At 43.2% G+C, this 20793-nt stretch overlaps 1 protein-coding gene across 1 annotated transcript in view; it reads right to left on the bottom strand.

Moving 5' to 3' along the window:
• Positions 1-20793, bottom strand: part of LOC135705524 (serine-rich adhesin for platelets) — a 38594-nt gene that overhangs the window by 10623 nt on the left and 7178 nt on the right. Inside the window, exons 2-4 of the mRNA XM_065227300.1 lie at positions 8283-8504; positions 8088-8145; positions 7516-8019 (exon numbers count right to left, since the gene is read on the bottom strand). Coding sequence (XP_065083372.1) covers positions 7516-8019; positions 8088-8145; positions 8283-8504 — 784 coding nt within the window. The remainder of the gene's footprint in view (positions 1-7515; positions 8020-8087; positions 8146-8282; positions 8505-20793) is intronic.

Genomic DNA, 20793 nt, shown 5'->3' with positions numbered 1-20793 from the left:
TGCCAAACCAGGAATTTCTTCGCAAATTTGGACATCTTCTGAGTGCGCACATGCTCCGGAACGCTGAACTTAGAACTTGGCCGTGAAAAACAGGTTGCCGGGGATCTGTTTGAAGTCGGCCTTCACATATGTTTCGTCGTCCATGATGCAGCATTCAACTTTCGTCAGCATGTTGAGGTACAACTTCCTGGCACGGGTTTTGGCGGACTTGTTCTGCTTCTCGTCGCGATTAGGGGCCTTTTGTACCTTGAACGTTCGAAGCCCAGCCTTAGTTTTGGCCTTCTGGACAAAACTTCGGCTTAGGTGCAGCTTCTTAGCCACATCCCTAACGGAGGCGTTCGGATTTCGGTTGAAGGCCCCAACTACGCGGTTGTGATTTTTGGTGTTGTACGGAATACTTTTTCCTTCACTTCTGGGCTTCCGATCGGTGGTCAACCGTTCCTCGAACCGCTTAATCACTCGCGACACCGTGGAATTCGCGATTCCCAACGTTTTAGCGATGGAACGATGCGAGAGATTCTTGTTCTCGTGATGAATGCGCAAGATTTTATCACGCACGAGTTGTTCTTTCGACTCCATTTCCGCGAGTTTTGATCACAGGACTTTAAAACTTGCAGGATGTAAATAATGCACTATGAACTAAATCTACCCAAATTTTCATTAAATTCTACCCAACGGTTAAAAAGTTAGAGCAATTTCATAGTGTGGCAATTTCATCGTGGACACCCTTTACGATGATGTTGTTAATATGCGTTCGGTTGGCGAGGAAAGAACTCCAAGTTTTGTTTATAAAAGTAGATAGTACCTTTTCAATTGTTGGTCTACAATATATTGAATTGGTTCCGCTTTCTGATAGCTCGAAATTCTATCCGCCAGACTATAAATATAGCAACTATAGTTTCAACTTTTTCCGGCTTTTGGACTAAGATCGGAAAATTCTGGAAGAAAGCTCCGGGGAATGTTTGAATTAGCTTCTGGAGGAAGCTGAAACCAACATCCAGAGAAATAAGAAAGAAGCTTCCCTGAAGGAAATTTGAGGAAAGTTCTGAGAGAAGTCGAAACTTCCAAGACATAAATTGAGAAACTTCTGGTGAAAATTAAAAGAAACATTTAGAAAAATATCGGATTTCACATTCAAAGGAAGGCAGAAAAGTTTCGGAAATCGGAAATAAATTCCAGAAGTAGCCATTTCCAGGGAAAGCCAGGAAGAGCTCGGAAAAACCTTCCAATAGAAGTATTTTAGAAGTAATTTCTGGGAGAAGATTAATTGAACTTCCTGGAGAAGACGGAAGAAACTACCTGTGGTAGATTGGAGAAAAAAATCTGGAGGAAGTCGGAAGTCAGAGCACTAACGGAACAGTCGAAAGAAACAAGGACATAATTCCGGAAGAAAGAGCTCAAGGGGGATGTTCTAATGATCCAGAAAATTTTCCAAGTGGTCCTAAAAATCCCTGAAGACCCCGCAATGCCCCTGAAGTTTTTGGAACATTCCTAAAATGTACTTAGGAATATTCCATATTTCCTCGGGCTGTTCTGGAGTACTCTGATCATCTTTGAAATACTTGGAACTTTCCTGATTATAATGAGACTACCGGAATATCTCTAATCAACTTTGAAGGTCTCTAGAATTTCTTGAAGATTACGAAATTTTTTAAGCGCTCTCACAATTTTCTTGAATTTATTGTAACATCAGCATTGAAGTTCTCTGATCTTCCCGATTTTTCTAATTTTTAAAAGTTATCAACACTGCGATTAATGAGCACTGAATTCCGCATCAAATGTTCTCACAATGTGCTGATGTTCATGTAACTTCCCTTACGTTCCTTAAATTTGCATGAGCCCATCGGAGCATTGCTGAACTTTTCGAATTGCCTGAGTTTCTCGGATTTCCTTGAAATTTATTGATCTGTCCTGATGTTCTCGGAGCTCTCTGAAGTTCTCTCAATCTCCTGAAACTAATGGAACTGTCCTGAAAACCATTAAATAATTTGTGAAGTATCCAAAATATTTATGATGTTTCCTTATGTTCACTGGAGTCCGCTGGACCGGGTTTTAGAATGTTAACAGAAGCTATTGAAACATTCTTTAATTTATCGAAACTTACTAAAAAGTCTGGACTTTTCTAAAGATTCAGAACTTCCTAAAAGTTCATGCAGCTAGTGTGGATCCGCAATAAAAATCTGGAAGCATCACTAAAGTTCCGGAAAAGTTGAAAAAACTGGCGGGAAAAGAATCATTCGAGCGAAGGTGGAAGAAACTTCCAAGGGAAGTCGAAATAAGTTTCCGAGAGGAATCGTAAAATAATTTACGATGTAAGGTGGAAGAAAATTCAGGAAGGTAAATAATGTTTAAAAGGTATTTCCCGATTCCCCCGGAATTACCAGAAAGAGCCATCGACAGTTTATCGATTCATGGGTAGCCAAAAACGGTGAGGAAATTGAAACATTAATCGAAAGAGTATCCATAAGACAATAATTTTCTCCGAACTTCGAGCGCGGGTAGGCAAAAATCATTTTGATTATTTAATAAAACCGGCATAAATCGGTATAAAACCTCAAAAATCGGTATGCTGAGGAACCTTATGTGTATACCGGTATCTAGTTCGGAAATCGGTATAAATACCGATAATTTGGACAATGGAGTCCCATGGTAATCTAGTCGTATTGGAGTAATGAGAGAAATTTCTAAACATGATAATTTCACAAAAATCGTAAGTCAAAAACGAAGAAAAATACATCGCTGATTTTTTATATATGTTATGTAGAAAAGCCTAAATTTAAAAACAATATAAAAACGTGTTACGCTTATTGTCTACAAACCAATAAAACCATAAAAAACAAATACAATCAAAGTTCTTCTATACAAAACTCCAATTTTTAAAAAAATTATATTTTTTTCTGAAAAGTTTTTTTTTTTTATTTTGATCATTCAAATCGGCTCAGTGGTTCAAAAGTTTTGATTTTATTCGTTCTTGTGCTCGTCGGCCACGTCTTTTACCGCAAGAGAACTAATATACCGGTCGATTCTGGAATTTGATACGGGATCGACAGTAAACATGCTCTCGTCGGTGAACAGGATTACCGGATTTTTTCGCTTCAGGAAGTTCAAGATTTTCTTGCATCATTCGACTCGTAGCTCCCGTTGGTAATCATATGAGTTTTTTTCCGTGCCCTCGACTTCGACCCGCAATCTTCCTTTACGATCTTCCGTGCCGTAAAGTCACTGATCCCGTGTTCCTTTGCCATTTTCCTTATTGAACGCACTGGATTCACTTGAATCTTCCTTTTGATAGCAGTGATAACCCTCGGAACCCGAGCTGACCTCGGACGACCTATGGTCACCTTCGTGGATAGTTGTCCTTTCTTTTCTCGTTCTAAAACCCTTTTGACGGTCCACCGGGACACTCCCACGGTGATTGAAATGTCTTTTTGCGACATTTGCGCGTGGGACAAATCACGAATACGCTGCCACTTCGTCATGGTGCAACTGTCAAACTAAGTAAATCATTTTCTTTTATACACAGTCTACTACGGTATGAGCTATGGGTTACGTCACGTGCATGCCAAGAAAACCAAGGCATTGTATGCACAGGTGAAACGGGAACCTTATTTGTACGATGGTGCAAACATTATCACGCATACGGTGTATATATATTAAATCTTAGCAGCCCTAGTAGTTAAATAAAACTTATTCTTGGAAAGATTCGAGCGGACTTTGGATAGTCGAGCCAAGCAAATGCGATGAAGCGACATGTTTGCCGATTGCATTTGCTTTCTCCTGTGGGGTAATTAAAAGCCGATCGTCATCATTTTCGACTTTGAGACGTGGAACGGGTTTGGGATGATTTTTCAGGACCTTGGCTACCTTCCAGAATGGTCTGGAGCGGTCGTCCAGATTCTGGACAACACGCCCGAAACTTTCATTTCGGAGTGAGTCTATTCTGGAAGCAATCTGCCTGTTCAGATCGGCCATGTCACGTTTTTTGCCCAGATCTCCAGTCCTCTGGGTGTTGGAATCAATAACAACAAACTTACCCCTCACAGGAACTTGTCGAACACACGCCTCGTCAGCCACGGATATGGCCTGTTGGAGTCCTTCCAACGCCCGGTCGATGTCATCTACAGTGTCGAGCAGTGGATTTTCATCGGTGTTGCTGTCCACCATTCGTCCGTACTGCACCCAGTTGACATGGTGGTAGTCTTTACGCAGGCAGCTTCTAGCAGGAACCACGTTGACACCGACTTCAGTCACCACCGGTTGGTGGTCGGAACTGAGATCGTTGTGCCCCTCCGGTTTGGATAGTACGATGTTTGACAGGAAAACGTCCAGGGTGGACGGATTTTCCGCCGGAGAGATAAAAGTTGGTTCGTCCGGAAACTGCACAGTGTACAGTCCATGTTGTGCGTGGTCGAACAATAGACATCCATTCCGCTGGTAGTTCCGCCAAGCTTCATGGCGGGCATTCAGGTCGCCCCCAACGATGAATCGGGAGCTAGTACGGGTGATGGCTGTCAGGTCGTTCTTGAATTGAGTTCCTAGTCCATTGTTGGCGGTGCACTGGCGTAGGCAGTAAACAGCGATAAACCGGACGTTTCCAGTTGGTGATTCCACCTCCACACTAACGGCCTCGATGATAGAAGTGCGGACGTGGGGCAGAGTGCAGAACTTGATTCCCTTTCTGACGATGACCGCTACACCACCCCCCCCCCCCCTGGAGCTGGTGCGATCAAGCCGGATAATGTTGTGGTCAGGCAACCAGAAGCTGTCGCCGGACTTTAGATGGGTCTCGGTTAGTAGGCCCACGTCAATGCTGTGCTTGCGGAGGAAGTCGGCAAGCTCAATCTGTTTTGCTTTTACAGAGCAAGCGTTCCAGGTAGCGATGGTTAGCGGTTTAGACACCATACTGGATGATGAACTTACCAAGCACTTGGATCTGTTCGGGTTTATTGCGGCACTTACGAAGAGCACCGGACATGTTGACGAAAATTTCCATCAGTTCATCCGCTGAGAACAGATCGGGGTTGTTGTTTTGCGCTGGTGGTTGTCTCCAGAATCCAGGGGGGGATGGAGAGCTTTGGCCAGCAGAATCACCAGAAGTTGCTTGAGCGGAATGCACCCGCGAATTCGCTTTCCTTTGCTGAGGAGCACGAAGAGGCGGGAAATCCTCCGTTTGAAATGCCAGGACTTTGTCCTTCTTGCGTCCTGGTTGGTTGTTAGTTGCCGCCTGTTTTCGGATGAGTTTGAAGTCATCGCGTTTGGAGCACTGTCTGTCGGAACCTTGGTGAGCACCACCACAATTGGCGCATTTTAACGCCACGGCTCCATCCGCAGGGCAGTCGGAAGTGGCGTGGTCTTGAGCGCAATTGCCACAGCGTGGCTTAATGTTGCAGTTACGGGTGATGTGTCCAAAGTTCAGACACCGTTGGCACTGAGTCACATCACGATGGCCGCCACGGTATGGCTCCCAGCGGACGATGATGGAATTGATGGAGCGGATGGCCTTCAGCGCGTTGAGCGTCACCGTTCTCTTCTGGAAGTGTACCAGGAAAAGGCTATCCGGATACGCCTTCACATTTTCGTCCTTCCTTGTCATCCGATAGACGGCACTTGGGGCCAGCTTGTACCGGTCTCTGATTTCAGCTTCGATAAACTTCGGGTCGAAGTTTGGTAGGCCCCTAATGACGACCTTGAATGGTTTCTCACCGGGAATGTCGTGGGTGAAGAATTCCACCTTAGAAGTCCTCAGGTGGGCGACGACCAAGTCATACTCCGCTTTGGTACGGAGCACCACCTTGGTGCCGACTCTGCCCAACTTGTATTCGGCTTTAACGCCCAGCGTCGCTAGATCTGCGATGAGCTTATTAAGATGGGCATTTTTCACTACCAATGGAGGTAGCTTCACTTTTGCCGCACTCGGGCCGGCAGAATTTTCGTTGCCGATGGCGTCGCTGAAATCACCGATGTCGCTGGCGTTCGTCGCAGTGACATCGGACTGGCCTCGATTCTTCTTCTTATTCTTGCTGCGTTTTTCCAACACAGCTGGCTAGATATTCCCATCCATGGGGAGAACAGCAAACCTGTTCGAGGTAAGCACACCGGAGCTTCCTTCACCGGGGTTCTGGACCTTCGCCGGGCTTCGCGACCGATGCTTCCCCATTTCGGGGCACACACACACGCACGACAAACCGCAAAAGAGAGAGCGCGAACACTATCGCCACGAACTTTTCAAACAACTCGAGAGAGCGAGCTAACACCGAACTGAACTGCTTGACGATCAAGCAGAGAATGATGAGTCTCGATAGTCGTTTCGACGGTGGTGTCTCGTTTTGTGCCCGTAGCATAAGAAGCGAAACTCCTCCCCTTTTCAGTATTTTACTTCCCACTGTATGTATTGTACCCTCCCTGTATTAATAATATGCTACTCGACGCAGGTATAAGTATACCCTCGACGAGTGAAATAAACCGACCTATCTGGTCGGTCTGTTTGCCATTCACGCAAAGCGTGTCACAAATATGCCAAAGGACATTCAGCTGGCTCTTCGTATTTGTGGTGAACGCTTTTAATTTCTCCGTCGAAATCTATCAAAACCGGCCCTTTACAGAGCCACTAAAAGATTTCACATGAGAGTTGGGAAGGAAATTTCTGCTCCTTACAACTGATCGCATCACAGTGATTCCTGATCTAAAATTGCAACCAGCAAGTGCCCTAGAACCAAAAGCGGTGCGATGCTATGACGATGACTGTAAGGGGCTTAGAAGCAGAAGGGTGAAAGCCAATTCGCTTTTTCGATTTCCTCTTTTGTGATGACCATAGCTTCCTATTTCGCACTATTTCTGCTATGCTCTTCTATCATCCACAACAATAAACGTATCAATGAATGTGTTTGCCGTCGAGTTAACGTTATCTGACCGTGTACTTCGTAGTTGCTCCTCCGTGAATGATCACAACTAATCCACTTGCACAGAGAACTACATAGATGGTGCATGGGATAAGCTTTCCATCTTCAATGTACAAGCACATTAATTCATTCTATAGATCAATTCACAGCGTTGATATCGGAGCGTAGCCCTGATCGATTGGTGATAAAATTATTGAAATTGGTTCAGGGGCAGCTGAGTTATTAACGTTCAAAATCTTTTATAATTTGTTACATTTTCCATTTTCAGTTTTCACAAAGTGTTACAGTACCCCCATATAGAAATCAAAGACGTAGTCCTATGTCAAAACGCGAAATAAATTTCCAATGGTTACTTTGGATATTAGTAAGTGATCGAAGTTCTCAAATGACTTAAATTAAAAAACATCAACGATAATTAGTAATTCTACATCTTGTTAGGTCAGTATTGATTTAAAGACTTTAAGGTCCTTTAAGTTTTCTTTTAACAGTAAAGTCCAAATAAACCAAATAAACAAATTTTCAAAAAAAGAGGATTAAGAGGAAGCTTCTAAAATTACAGAACGCATGAAGCTTCTACACAACGCATACCTCAAGTCCCCGCAACCCAAACCCTTACCATTCTCATCGTCCTCAATGTTCAAGTTGGAGATATCCGACAGTGTTAGGTCCTTTTCCTCCTCCTCCAGCAGCAGACTCGAGTAGGAATGCGACGTATTATTATCCGTAGCCGATTGCGACGGTGGCAACTGATCCGACTCGGTGCTGTTACTATTTATGCGATTCAGAGCCTGTTCATCCAGCTCTTCGCCTCCACTGCCGCTGCTGCTACTGCTGCTGCTGTTGTTGCCACCACTGCTGTTCGAATAGTCCAGAAACGAACTGCAGTTGGAGGATTGCTCGCTTTCACTGCTGCAAACCATCACCACCTCGTCGATGTTGATGTCGTCCGAATTGGACGACGAGGTACTGTAGTTGAAGTTGTAGTTCTCGTCGCTTTCTCCCGACAGCTGTTCTGTCCCACCACCGCCACCCCCGCCATTGCTCGCTTCCGAGGCTATTTTCGACAGGATATGCGGGTAGAAATCCCGAGCCGTGCTGTTGTTTGGCTCGTATTGCAAAACTGGAACGAGGAGTGGTAATTAATCGATTAGTGCTGTAGCAAATAGCCCCGCTTATTGGCACACATACTTAGCTTGCAGTACTTGAGGGCATTCACGTAATCACGCAACATCACCGCGGACAGAAACTGTGTGGGATGGTGGAATAGAGAAGGACAGTGTAAGTATTAATCAATCAGAATAAATTGATTGACTGAAATATGTAAATTTTCAACGGTTTGTCACTCGGGGTGTCAATTTGGAATGTCATACGTTTTTCAATTACCTCGGCGAGTAGTTCCGTGGGTGCCGAGATGCTTTCGTCCGCATCGGTGTACTCGGAAAGGCTCTGGCTGAGGTCATCGTTCGAGGCTGATTGAATGATAAGGGTTTCGTTGGCCACCACCGTTGCTGTAGTCGCCACTTGGTCTACCACCCCCACTGTTGCAGCTGCGCCCGTCGATGGATGGGTCAGCAGCGTGTTGCCGTTCGCTTCGTCCAGGTACGTCTGTGCGAGGGGGGGAGGGGGGAGGAAATTGTACTGACCGATTAGTTAGTGATTAGGAAAATTAGCAATGTAATGATGGACATTTGTTACATAGAACATGCAATTCCTGCACATGAATTGCCCTGATGCAATGTGGTTTTTATTTGAAAAGTGGGTTAATGAACTGCTTTTCAATTTCTTATTTGATTTGAGGGGACACATGAAGGGGCTCAGTTCAAGTCATGAATTGACCTCCTTTCTGGAGGTACCCGGAACATGTAGTCCAAAGTGGTTTTGGGCACAAAATGGGGCCACTAATGAGCTCAATGTTGAATTGTTATGCTATTTGAGGATTCGCCTTGTTATTTTTACTATTTATTCATAACTATACACACTACTTATAAAAAAAAGTAACATTTCAAAAATATAGTTAAAAATATGCATAGTCGGAATATGAAAACATTAATAAAAATACATTAATCTACAACTACAAGTCACTGACTCCGGCTGGGGAAAATCGATGCAAATCTACGATGAAACGCATCGCGTTTGAGGTGGAAGCCAAAGATAGATTAAACTCTGTTTAGACTCGCTGTAATCTACAAATCGCACCAAATGACGACGTAGAGCGCAGAGGTAGCCTTATCGTTAAATTAATCATATTGTCGAGCAGTTTTGAAACGACCTTCGTTCTACCAGTGATTTTTAGAAAATTAAGCATTATATTCCAGATTTTTCATGCTTAGCATAAATAAGACCCTGAGAAACTTCCATGAAAACGCTCTGGAATGTCGGCAGGAGAATGCATAACGTGCCACGTAACGGTCAACGAGGACAAGGAGTACCTACTCTAACAGATGGATTTTTGATTTCGCGCGCAAAGTTTGCCCTGATTCGGTTTCGGTCCGAAACAACACCCGCGATACGTCGGTGGAAAAGAATGACATGGACTCCCCGTTTTCGATGGTTGAATTCTCAATTGCTCTTCTTTCATGCAACAACTCGGCTCCGGGAATGGATCGAATCAAGTTAAACTTGCTCAAGAACCTACCAGACGTCACTAAGAGGCGCTTGTTGAACTTGTTCAATCAATTCCCTGGAGCAGTAGTTTGTTCCGGACGATTGGAGACAAGTGAGAGTAATTGCCATTCAGAAACCCGGTAAGCCCGCGTCGGATCATAACTCGTACCGTCCCATCGCGATGTTGTCGTGCATTCGGAAATTGTTGGAGAAAACGATTCTTTTTCGTCAGGACAAGTGGGTCAAGGCGAATAGCTTACTCTTAGATATGCAATTTGGATTTCGAAGGGCCAAAGGGACGAACGACTGCCTTACGTTGCTTTCAACTGAAATCTAATTAGCCTACAGCCGATGGATTCAGTTCAGATGGGGCTTTCACTTCTTACTTCCTCCTTAGTGAAGCCCACTACTGCATCTACTTACAACACTCGCCTGTTTCGTAGAACTCCTCTTGCTTTGCGATACTACTGGCTGCCTCAGGTAGTAGAGTCCTTCGCTCTTATCACCTACAGCGACAACCTTGCCAGCTTTCACAATTCTGCAGTCCTTCGCACCAAACAGCACATCGTAGCCATTGCTGGTGATTCGACTCACCGACAGCACACTTCCAGATAATCCAGGAACGTACAGTAATCCATTTAGCTTCATATCCACAGCTTCGCCTTCCAATACGGCACCTGTGATCCTTCCTTGCCCACTTCCTCTTGCCTTCACCGTTCTTCCGTCCAACAAAGTCACCTTCTCTTCACTGAACGTCATACTGTCGAAGCTCACAGTCGATCCAGTCATGTGCTTCGAACAGCCAGTGTCGATGATCCAACGACCGTCAATCGACACATCACTTGCAGTCGTCGTCGTGAAGCACACTCCTCGACTACTGCCACTGCTACCGGCATCCGATTGCTTGTCCTTAACCACTATCGACTTCGTTTGGTTTTGTCGCCTCTCCTCGCCGCAAATGCCCTTCTCACTTGCAGTGGTAACAAGCCCGTACAAAACTTCTCCGTTCTTCCGATCGCACTGTGGTTTTCATCGTCATTTCACTTGCCTTTTCATGCACTTTGTTCTCGCATCTTCTTCGCCACTCATCTAGAAGCTTATTTTTCACGTACTCCAGCTGCAGGTCTTCTTCTGGACGGCCTTCAAGACCTGTAACGAGCGGGTTGTACGTCTCCGGTAAACTCGACAGCAAAATCGCCACAACAAGATGTTCCTTGAACGGCTCTCCCATGTTTGACGGCAGGTGGAGTCCGGGGCCAACACAGTGGGAAAACAACTCAGGTGGAACGACTTGAAATCAATAAATGAAACTCGCGAAATTACATATGAACACTTTCTTTATTAAAAAGTATAAAAGAGTACACGCACGATGCGTTCGACTTGCGGTTCGATTTGGAGTGAGGAAAAATAAACTGTGTTATACCTGAGTACTGCGAACTAACTCAAAATGCTTGTCATCTGGGAGCCGAGTCAAACTGTCAAATGGGAGCCAAACATTCAAATGAGCTTAGAAGTCACGTAGGTAGTTACTGTTTGAACCACAAGTAAAGGTATTGCCACCTACTGAAAACAAATTAAGAATTATAATTATGAAACTGTCGAAACATCAACCTTAGTAGGCGGATAATGTAAATCATCGAATTCAGTGTTTTTATTTGATATTAATAATGCCAGAATTGGGTTGCTGAAACAAGAATGTAATCAAACTTTATAAGAGTCATGTGAGCTTTGTGGGCAGGTGCACTCCCATCACCATGTATACGTTATTTCTGGAGCAGAGGAGGAGGAGCCAAGAGTTCATTTGACAGCATGTATATACAATTTCGTGGGCTGTTTCAGCAAAACAATTTGAAACTTCGGAAGATTTTCAAGATGTTTTCTAGCTCACTTGAAAAATAAAATCGGCTGAGTTCGCAGTACTCAGTGTTGTACTACTTATGCTGCGATCTGACAGCAGCCGGCGTAAAACAAGGTCTGTGCGTACGAAAGGTACGCATCGACAGGTCCGGATGTTAACTGGCGCAAGGTACGGTGAAGAGGTGTGGCATTGCACCGTTCCACACTCTCCCTCAATAAAGCATCTCTTCAGCTGTACTCTTTAAGCCAAGCATCTCGCAGAACTCCTGGTGCTTCAGCGGACCCAAGGGCTTGGTCAAGATGTCAGCGATCATGCGATCGGTGGAGCAGTACTGCAACTCTATCTTCTTTATGACACACAACTCCCGCACAAATCGCTCACGGGTGTCAATGTGCTTGGAGCGTCTGCTGGTTCTCTCCGTTAGTACAAACGCCAAGCATCCTTGATTATCCTCCATCACAACCGTTGGTTTTTTTGCTGTTCACCGAAGTCGCTGAGTAACTGTCGCTACCACAGCGCTTCCTGGCACGCTTTGCTGAGGGCGACGTATTCGGCCTCCATGGACGAAAGTGTAACGGACGATTGGCGACGGCTTGCCCACGAAACAATGCTGCCTCCAAACTGGAACACCATTCCGGAAGTAGAGCGGTGACTTGTGACATATCCAGCCCAATCTGCATCGGAGAATCCGACCAGTGGCTGATCAACGGCTCCACCCATATTCAACTGATAGTCTCTCGTTCTCTTCAGGAAACGCAGCACACTTCGCTGCCACCCAATCTACTTCGCTCGGTGTACTAAACCTTCTTCCCAAAATTGCAGTGGAAGCTGCAATATCCGGTCTTGCTACGACGGCCAGGTAGAGCAAACCACCGACAAGACTGTGGTAGTTCGTTGGATCGTCGAAGGGGATTCCGAAATCGGCCAGTCGCAAATATCCAGGCTCCATTGGTGATTTAGCAGTTTTCGCTTCTTCCATCCCATGCACCTTCAACAATGTGTTGATGTAGTTAGGCAAACTGATCTTGAACGCATCGCCTTCACGCCAGCAGAAGATCGTCCACGTACACCAACAGGAGAACCTTCGCCTTTCTGTCGTCTCGAAAATAGAGGCAAGGATCTGCCACCGCTGCCTTGAATTTGTTCTTCACTAGCACTTCATGCAGCTTCTTGTTCCAGGAGCGAGCAGACTGACGCAATCCGTAAATGCTGCGCTGGAGCTTGCACACCAGCTGTTCCTTCCCGGCCTTCAAGTATCCCGGCGGTACCCGCATATAAACTTCCTCCTCGAGGGTCAGCTCACATTTCATCATCTTAGCATGGGTCCCTTCTCACTGCTCTATCCCGGTCAATGAGAAAGCGGACTCGCCGTGCTATTGAAGGCGACATTTACGAGCGACAAATCGCCTACAATGAATTTTTCACAATTACTCGTCAGCAAGTCCTCATCAACTGGCAACAAAAGTGGAATGATGGTGATCTGGTAAGATGGCTACATTCGATTCCCCCACAGGTGTCGATCAAACCCTGGTTCAAGGGATTGGACGTGGATCGCGATTTTATTCGGGCAATGTCCTGGCTCATGTCCAATCACTACTCGTTAAACGCACAACTCTACCGAATAGAGCTTGTAGACAGCAGTTTGTGTGCCTGTGGAAACGGCTATCACGACATCGAGCATGTTGTCTGGTCCTGCACCTCACAGCATGTGGTGAGATCCGAGCTACTTGAATCCCTCAGGGCCCGCGGAAAACAACCTAATACACCAAATTAGAGACGTTCTGGCTTGCCGTGATCTCGATTTTATGAGATTAATTTACGAATTTTTGACGTAGGACTACGTCTGTGATTTCTATAAAGGGGTACACTTTGTGAAAACCGAAAATGGAACATGTAACAAAAGTTTGAAAGATTTTGAACGCTAATAACTCAGCTGCCTCAGGACTAATTTCAATAATTTTATCACCAATCAGTCAGAAATATTTCTACGCATCTGTTAAACTTAAGACTTTATCATTTTTCAAAATGTCACTATTGAAAATTGCATGAATGTGCAACTGTTGCTGCGAACAGCGATTTTCCTAACACAGAATTCAAAATTGAATTCCATCCAGTCTGATGAGTGGTGGTGTTCTCCAGTAAACAACGAAAGGCTCCCCGTAAGCAGCTAGCTACCAAGGCTGCCTTCAACTGGTGATCGGATTCAGTTCCAATCACCGTGTTTGGTGGTGTCCGGTCGTCGGCAGCAGCAGCAGTGCTTTCGGCGCGTGGCTTTGAACATTGATCTCCAGTACACAACGAAAGCCTGCCTGCAAGCAGTGAGCTGGAGCCCCCATGTACATCCATAGGAATGGAGGAAGAAGCCGCACTGCTGTTGATCGGAATCAGTAGCTCTTCGTGAGTAGCTGTGGGCCAACTTTGCCAAGCGCGTCACCCTCATTCCAAACAACATACCTCATAGCCTCATCTGTGTTTAATATCCTAATGGCTCAGCATTACTCAACCCTCACGACAAAACGGTCCTTTTAAGGACCATCATAAATTTATACAAGAATTTTTTTTTGGACATTTAACAAGGTCATCAATCGGATGTCAGTTCCCAAGATAGAGCTGGAATTAGGGCGTAACAGATTTTGTAAGCAATGGCTTCTTTCGATGATGTCTTGAAAGTCAAGGCTCGCTCACGCAAATAAACATCACCAACAGGTAGGGTAAGACTTCCCCTACCTGGCGGTAATGTTTGTTTGCGTGGGCGACATTTGGGGTGCAATTTCAAAAACAAAAGTCGGTCGCGACATGAAGGTGGTCTGATTTTGATCCAAGCGAAAAGCGATTTCCCTAACACAGATTTCAAAGTTGAATACCATCCGGTCTCACCAAACGGTGTTCATTAAATCACAAGCAGCGAGCTGCAGCCCACATGAGCATCCATAGAAGGAGGAAAAAGCTGGAATCAGTAGCTCTTCGTGACTCACTGTGGACCATCTATGTAAAACGCGTCATACTTAAGACTATAAGCATAGAAAACCCCGCTAAAATTCCTATTCCTACACAAAACACAAGCTCCTACTGCAGTTAACAAATAAGATTTATTATATAAGACCACGTAGTCCTACGTCACCATTGCGTACAACCCCATAGGGCTGTCCCTTGAAGTTTTATAAAGTACTGATTTGTGTATTTAGTATTGTTTTGTGTTTTAATTTTCTCCTCACTATCCCAATCCAAGTCTCTTGTATCATTACAGCTGTGCTTTCAATGCTTCGAGATCCACAGCACATGCCCACCCGCCAATACAGTGCTTCATCCACAATCATCCGTCGAAAGAAGCAGAAAAAAGAAGATATCCCTTTCCCTTTGTCGCCTTTCAATCCTCTAAATAAAAGTAATTATTAATCTCGAATAAACCAAGAGTATTCGGCCCGCATTCTACTAACTTTAGTTGTAAGAAATTACAACCATAGAGGTAACAAGACTAGTATGTCCGGAAGAAACGTGCTCAACTTTTTGGCTCAGCTCTGGTACTATCTTCGGTCCCAAGCTCTTCGATGCACCCCTCGAAACAAAGGAAAATCCACGAACCCCTCATTTTATCTGTCAAACTTTCATAGCGAATCAAAACAAACATTGTGTAGTACTTGTGTAGTACTAGAATTTTGATACGCTAATCGATTTGCTTAGGACCATTAGGCTAGTCAAGTAGTGAGCCAATTTGTAATCGTTAGTTTCGTATTGATTGTTGTTACTGTTATGTCCTCACTTCTACGAATGAAATGTTTGCTATAATTGTATATGGAAGATCTGTAATTGTAACCATGCAATGTCGAAATCTATAACGCTTGTAACATCCCAAAAAAGGTATAAAAGAATACAAGGCCTAAGGGCTGGTCTCTTATTTGACTATCTGCCAGCAAAGTGTAAACAAGTATTTATTCATAAATATTGAAGGAAGTTATTCTACCTCCTGTTCGTCCCTTCTTGGATACTATAGTTACAACTGTATTACATGTATAGTAATTTGACTCCGCAAAGCTACCGCACAAATAAATGGATTATTAAAAAAATCAATAAGACCCCTTTTTCTCGAGGATTCCGAATATTTTTTTTCCAAAATATTGTTCCACGGTATAGGTCAAATGGTAGGAAACGTCATTTTAAACTACTCGAATGATGTTATCCATTGTTACGAACTAGTAAGGGTTTTTTACGTAGGGCTACGTTTTTGTGGCATATCCTGGGAATAGCTGTGGAAAGCTTATTTCAAATTTCTCTCATTATCACCTTACAACTACAAGAGCGAAAAATATCAACTGCCACAGAACATACAACTATGAAACTAGAACTCATCGATTGCTGCAATGTGCAGCATACAGAGAGTTCCAATTTCATGAGCAATGTCGCAACAGAGCTCGAGATTTGTGCTTTACAAAACTTGAAGTGATAGGCCACATCAGCCAGCCATCATGGCGGTCATTTTTGGACACTGCAAGGAATCACCTTAAACGCTTATAACTTGACCATTTCTGAATGGATTTCAGAATTCACATCATCTGTTTCAGATTTCATGTAAGATTCGTTTGGTATAGTAGTTAAGTCATCAAGGAAGTGTGTATTAGACTGATGCAAAATTTGACTTTTTCGCTCCACAGTGCTTAAATGGTTTCAAATCGGGTCGTGATTAGCCTCCAAAGGTTACAACTCATTTGGTTAGAAACAGACTTCGCACAAACCATTTGAAGTTTACATGTAAATTACTATGGGAAATCTCAACTTTTTGTTCATTACCTTCTAGTCTTTTTCCATATTGAGCAGGAAAACAGCTCAATAGCTATTCTTATAGAAAATTTTCTCAGCTACAACTTTGCTAGAGATCGTTTCTATGTAAAACAAGACAGGAAATAGTTATTAATTATTTAAAAGATTGGTAAACTTATTACATGATCAAGCAGCTGCTCTGTAGGCAACACTGTATTTTGCAGTGTGACATAGTAGCCATAATTTTTGTGTCCTATTCAACGCCCCAGAAACACCAATGTTGCCTGCTGAGTAGTTGATTGAACATGATCATAAGACATCAGTGCATTGAACCATTAATAACTTTCGATCCTTGCATTCAATCAAAAAGTGGTCTTCAGCAAAGTTGTAGCTGGGAAAATTTCCTACAAGTAAAATTGAAAGCTTTTGAAGCAGACCGATATGGTGAATTATTAGATAGACATGAACAAAAATCTTGGTTTTACCATAGTAATTCCCATACAAACTTCAAATGGTTTGTGCCATCTCAGTTTCTCACCAAATGGGTTCAAATTTTGAGAGGTTAGTCAGGATCCGATTTGGAATCGTTTAAGTATTGTGGAGCGAAAATTTCAAATTTTGCATCATTCTAGTGTGTATGTAATACCAATATCCATTTGATATCGATGATGCATACATGGGGGGCTTATTGTGAGTGAAAGTAATACCAACAATCAATACGAAACTAACGATTTTAAATTGGCTCACCACTTTAGTAGCCTATTGGTCCCAAGCAAACGATTAACGTACCCTATTCTAGTCGAAATTCTAGTACTACGCAATGTTTGTTTTGATTCGCTATGAAAGTTTGACAGATAAAATGAGGGGTTATTGGTTTTTCCTATGTTTCGAGGGGTGATTCGACAAGCTTGGGACCGAAGATAGTACCAGAGGTGAGCCAAAAAGTTGAGCACGTTTCTTCGGGACCTACTTGTCTTAGAGTTACCTCTATGGTAATACCCCGTACAGACTATGGCTTGTATCATATAATATAGGCTGTCTTGCAATGAGCACTCATATATAAGATTTCCAGTGAAAACTAGATGTATTAGTGAGTTTAGCGGTGCCGGTGGTATAGTGGTAAGCATGATTACCTCTCACCCCAAAAGGCCACCGGGATGTTCTGAGGCATAACATTTCTGATCACGCCTTCCTTCGGAAGGGAAGTAAAACCGTTGGTCCCCGGTTCATGAGTTTGATAGGTAGGGTCCAGGTGTGGAAGCTGACTCCCTGGCGTCGGTAGCATTGATGCTCAGCACGGAAAACAAGATCGACGGAAAACAAATCAAGTGAAAAAAAATAGATGTATGAGTGCTCATTGCAAGACAGCCTATACTACATGATATAAGCCATAGTCTGTACGGGGTATAACCAACAATCAATACGAAACTAACGACTTTAAATTGGCTCACTACTTGACTAGCCTATTGGTCCCAAGCAAATCGATTAACGTATCCCATTCTAGTCGAAATTCTAGTACTACACAATGTTTGGTTTGATTCGCTATGAAAGTTTGACAGATAGAATGAGGGGTTAGTGGATTTTCCTATGTTTCGAGGGGTGAATCGATTAGCTTGGGACCGAAGATAGTACCAGAGCTGAGCCAAAATGTTGAGCACGTTTCTTCGGGACCCACTAGTCTTAGAGTTTCTAGATATTCTGAAATGGGTTGCTGGATCTGCAATAGAGCTACCACCTTCTAACTTCCGGACTAAAGCTAGTCACTTAGAAATACAGGCCGGACTCGATTATCCGGAGGCTCGATTAACCGGAGGCTCGATTATCCGGGGCTCGATTATCCGGAGAAAATGGCTCGATTATCCGGAGTCATATTTTTTTCCCTATCTTGCAAATTATTTTTCATAAACCGCTCGGAAAACCGACTTTCGATCCGAGGACGAGTAACATACATCATTCGACTCAGTCTGACAAGATCGGGAAATGACTTTATTCAAGTGTTTGTGTGCCTTTGTTACAAAATCCGGCGTTAAAGGGTTTTCGATTAACTTTGACCTGAAAGGAATCAAACATATCATGTGGCACAACAACATACAAAAACTGAATCCCATGATGGTCCGTTCACTAATTACGTCACGTTTCAGGGGGGTGGGGAATGGCAACCAAAATTTTCTAAGATCCGTAAAAAAAATGTACCAAAGGGTCTTTAACCCTCCGTTACTCGTGCTGTTGTACTTTGTACAACACACATGAGTTTTCCATTGCCATTCTGTTGCTGAGTTACCAATCGATCTGAAACCAACGAGTATTCCTCAAAAAACTTGTTTTGATCTAAACAAGCTAAACTTTGATTACAGTAAACACCTAAAAAATGCGGATAATAGGGAAAATGTAAATGGAAACCGCGAAAACTGTGACCATACTAAGTGGGATTTGACTTAATTGATTACAACATGGAATATATCAAGATTCTGACAAGATGGAAAGTTACTGTCTCTGACAAAGTTGTTCAGGAGATCATAGCCTTGTCGCTGGCGGACAGTAGTTCAGAATTGTCTCACTACGTAGCGCTAGTATACATGTGAAATTCTCGCATGTGATATATCTCGAGATCCTGGCCAGATAAAAAGTTACTGTCTTTCACAAAGTTTTTCAGGAGATCAAAGCCTATTCAGAATTTGCTCACTACGCGACGCTAGTATACACGTGAAATTCTCATATAAAATATCTCGGGTTCCAAACCATATAGAAAGGTACTGTCTTCGGCATAGTTGTTCAGGATGTCAAGGCTTTTTCGCAGGTGGACAGTAGTTCAGAGTTTTCTCACTTTGCGGCGCTACTATAGATGTAAAACTCTTGCATATAAAATATCTCTAGATCCTGACCAGATAGAAAGTAAATGTATTCGGCAAAATTTTTCAGGAAGTCAAGATCTTTTTGTTGGGTGACAATAGTTTAGAATTTTCTCACTATGCGGTGCTAGTATATACGTGCCTTTCTCCCATATTCAATAGCTTGAGATCTTGATCAGCTAGAAAGTTGCTGTCTTCGGCAAAGTTGTTTAGGGGGTCAAGAATTTTTGTCTGGTAAACAGTAGTTAATAATTTTCTCACCACGCGGCGTTAGTATACATGTACACTTCTCGCATATGCTATATCTCGAGATCCTGATCAGATAGAAAGTTGTTCAGGAGGTCAAGGTCTTTTGGCTGGTGGACAGTAGTACAGAATTTCATGATGCTAGTATACATGTGAAATTCTCGCATATAAAATATCTCACGTTCTTGACCAGATAGAAAGTTACTGTCATGAACAAAGTTGTTCAGGAGTTCAAAGCCTAGAGCCTTGAAAATTCTAAACTATTGTTCACCAGCCAAAAGACTTTGACCTCCTGAATAACTTTGTTGCAGACAGTAACTTTCTATCTGATTAGGATCTCGAGATATAGCATATGCAAGAAGTGTACATCTATGCCACGTGGTGAGAAAATTCTTAATTACTGTTTACCAGCCAAAAATGCTTTGACCTCCTAAACAACTTTGTCGAAGACAGTAATTTTCTCGTGTTATAAAAGTTGGCGGCGTTGGCGCGAGTAACGGAGGGTTAATATCAGCATTGACTATGTCAGCATCAGACATAACATCGAATTCCGCATTCTCGTCTTCATTTTCGCCTGCAGCCGTTTTATCAGCAACCATCAGTTGAATTGTTACACTATCATCCCTAGAGCACTGGAACTAATATTTGCAATGTTAACATTTCAAAAATATTAACGGAAAATGGTCGAAATTGATCGAGTGTGTCAAGTTAGGAACCGCGTCAAATATGGTGCCTTCACGCCGTGATTTTTAGCCAAGCTCAACTTTGTCTCTACACACTCGTGAGAGTCGCGAGATTACGATTTTTCTCAAGTTGAGGGGTCCTATGGCATGGTTGGCTACACGTTCGCTTCTCAAGCGGATGGTCCATGGGGTTCAATTCCATTGATCTTCTTATCGAATTTTGATGTATTTTAATGTGCCTCATGATAGGTTATTATCCAAGTCCGATTCTGGTCACTTCCAGGGGCACCTGGAACTTGTCCGGAAGTGGCCAATATGGTCCAAGGTACTTAATTGTTTCCACCATTGATCTGGTTATCGAATTTTGATATAATCTGATGTGTCGCTTGATAGGTTATTATTCAAGTCTGGTTCTGGCCACTTTTCCGGAGGCACCCGGAACTTGCCCGGAAGTGGCCAATATGGTCCAAGGTACTTAATGTTTGCCACCATTGATCTTGATATCAATTTTGATTTAATTTGATGTGTCGCTTAATGGGTTTTGTTCCTTTCAAGTCATATTTAGCCTCATGGCCCATAAACGCCGGAACTTGTTCCGGCCATATCTACGAAACCAGTGGCCCGATTCCATAATCCTTCAATAGTGTTCAATGGGACCACTAAAAACATTAAATGAGACCACATGAGAACAAAAAAAAATTTTTTAATGACTCGATTATCCGGAGGGCTCGATTATCCGGAGTGAATTTTTTTTCAAGACTCCGGATAATCGAGTCCGCCCTGTAACTACTTTTACACGAGACGTAATCCATATTGGACGTAAATCATTGAACTTAAACAAACATTTCATGTAAAATTGATTGTTCTTAAACTGACACATAAACAACTCAACGAAGAGA

This window comes from Ochlerotatus camptorhynchus, unplaced genomic scaffold (assembly GCF_037179485.1).
Source record: "Ochlerotatus camptorhynchus isolate MF236.1 unplaced genomic scaffold, CSIRO-AGI_Acam_v1.1 ptg000268l, whole genome shotgun sequence".
Lineage (NCBI taxonomy): Eukaryota > Metazoa > Arthropoda > Insecta > Diptera > Culicidae > Ochlerotatus > Ochlerotatus camptorhynchus.
Note: the sequence above shows the minus strand (reverse complement) of the source record. Positions and strands in the feature narration are given on the sequence as shown.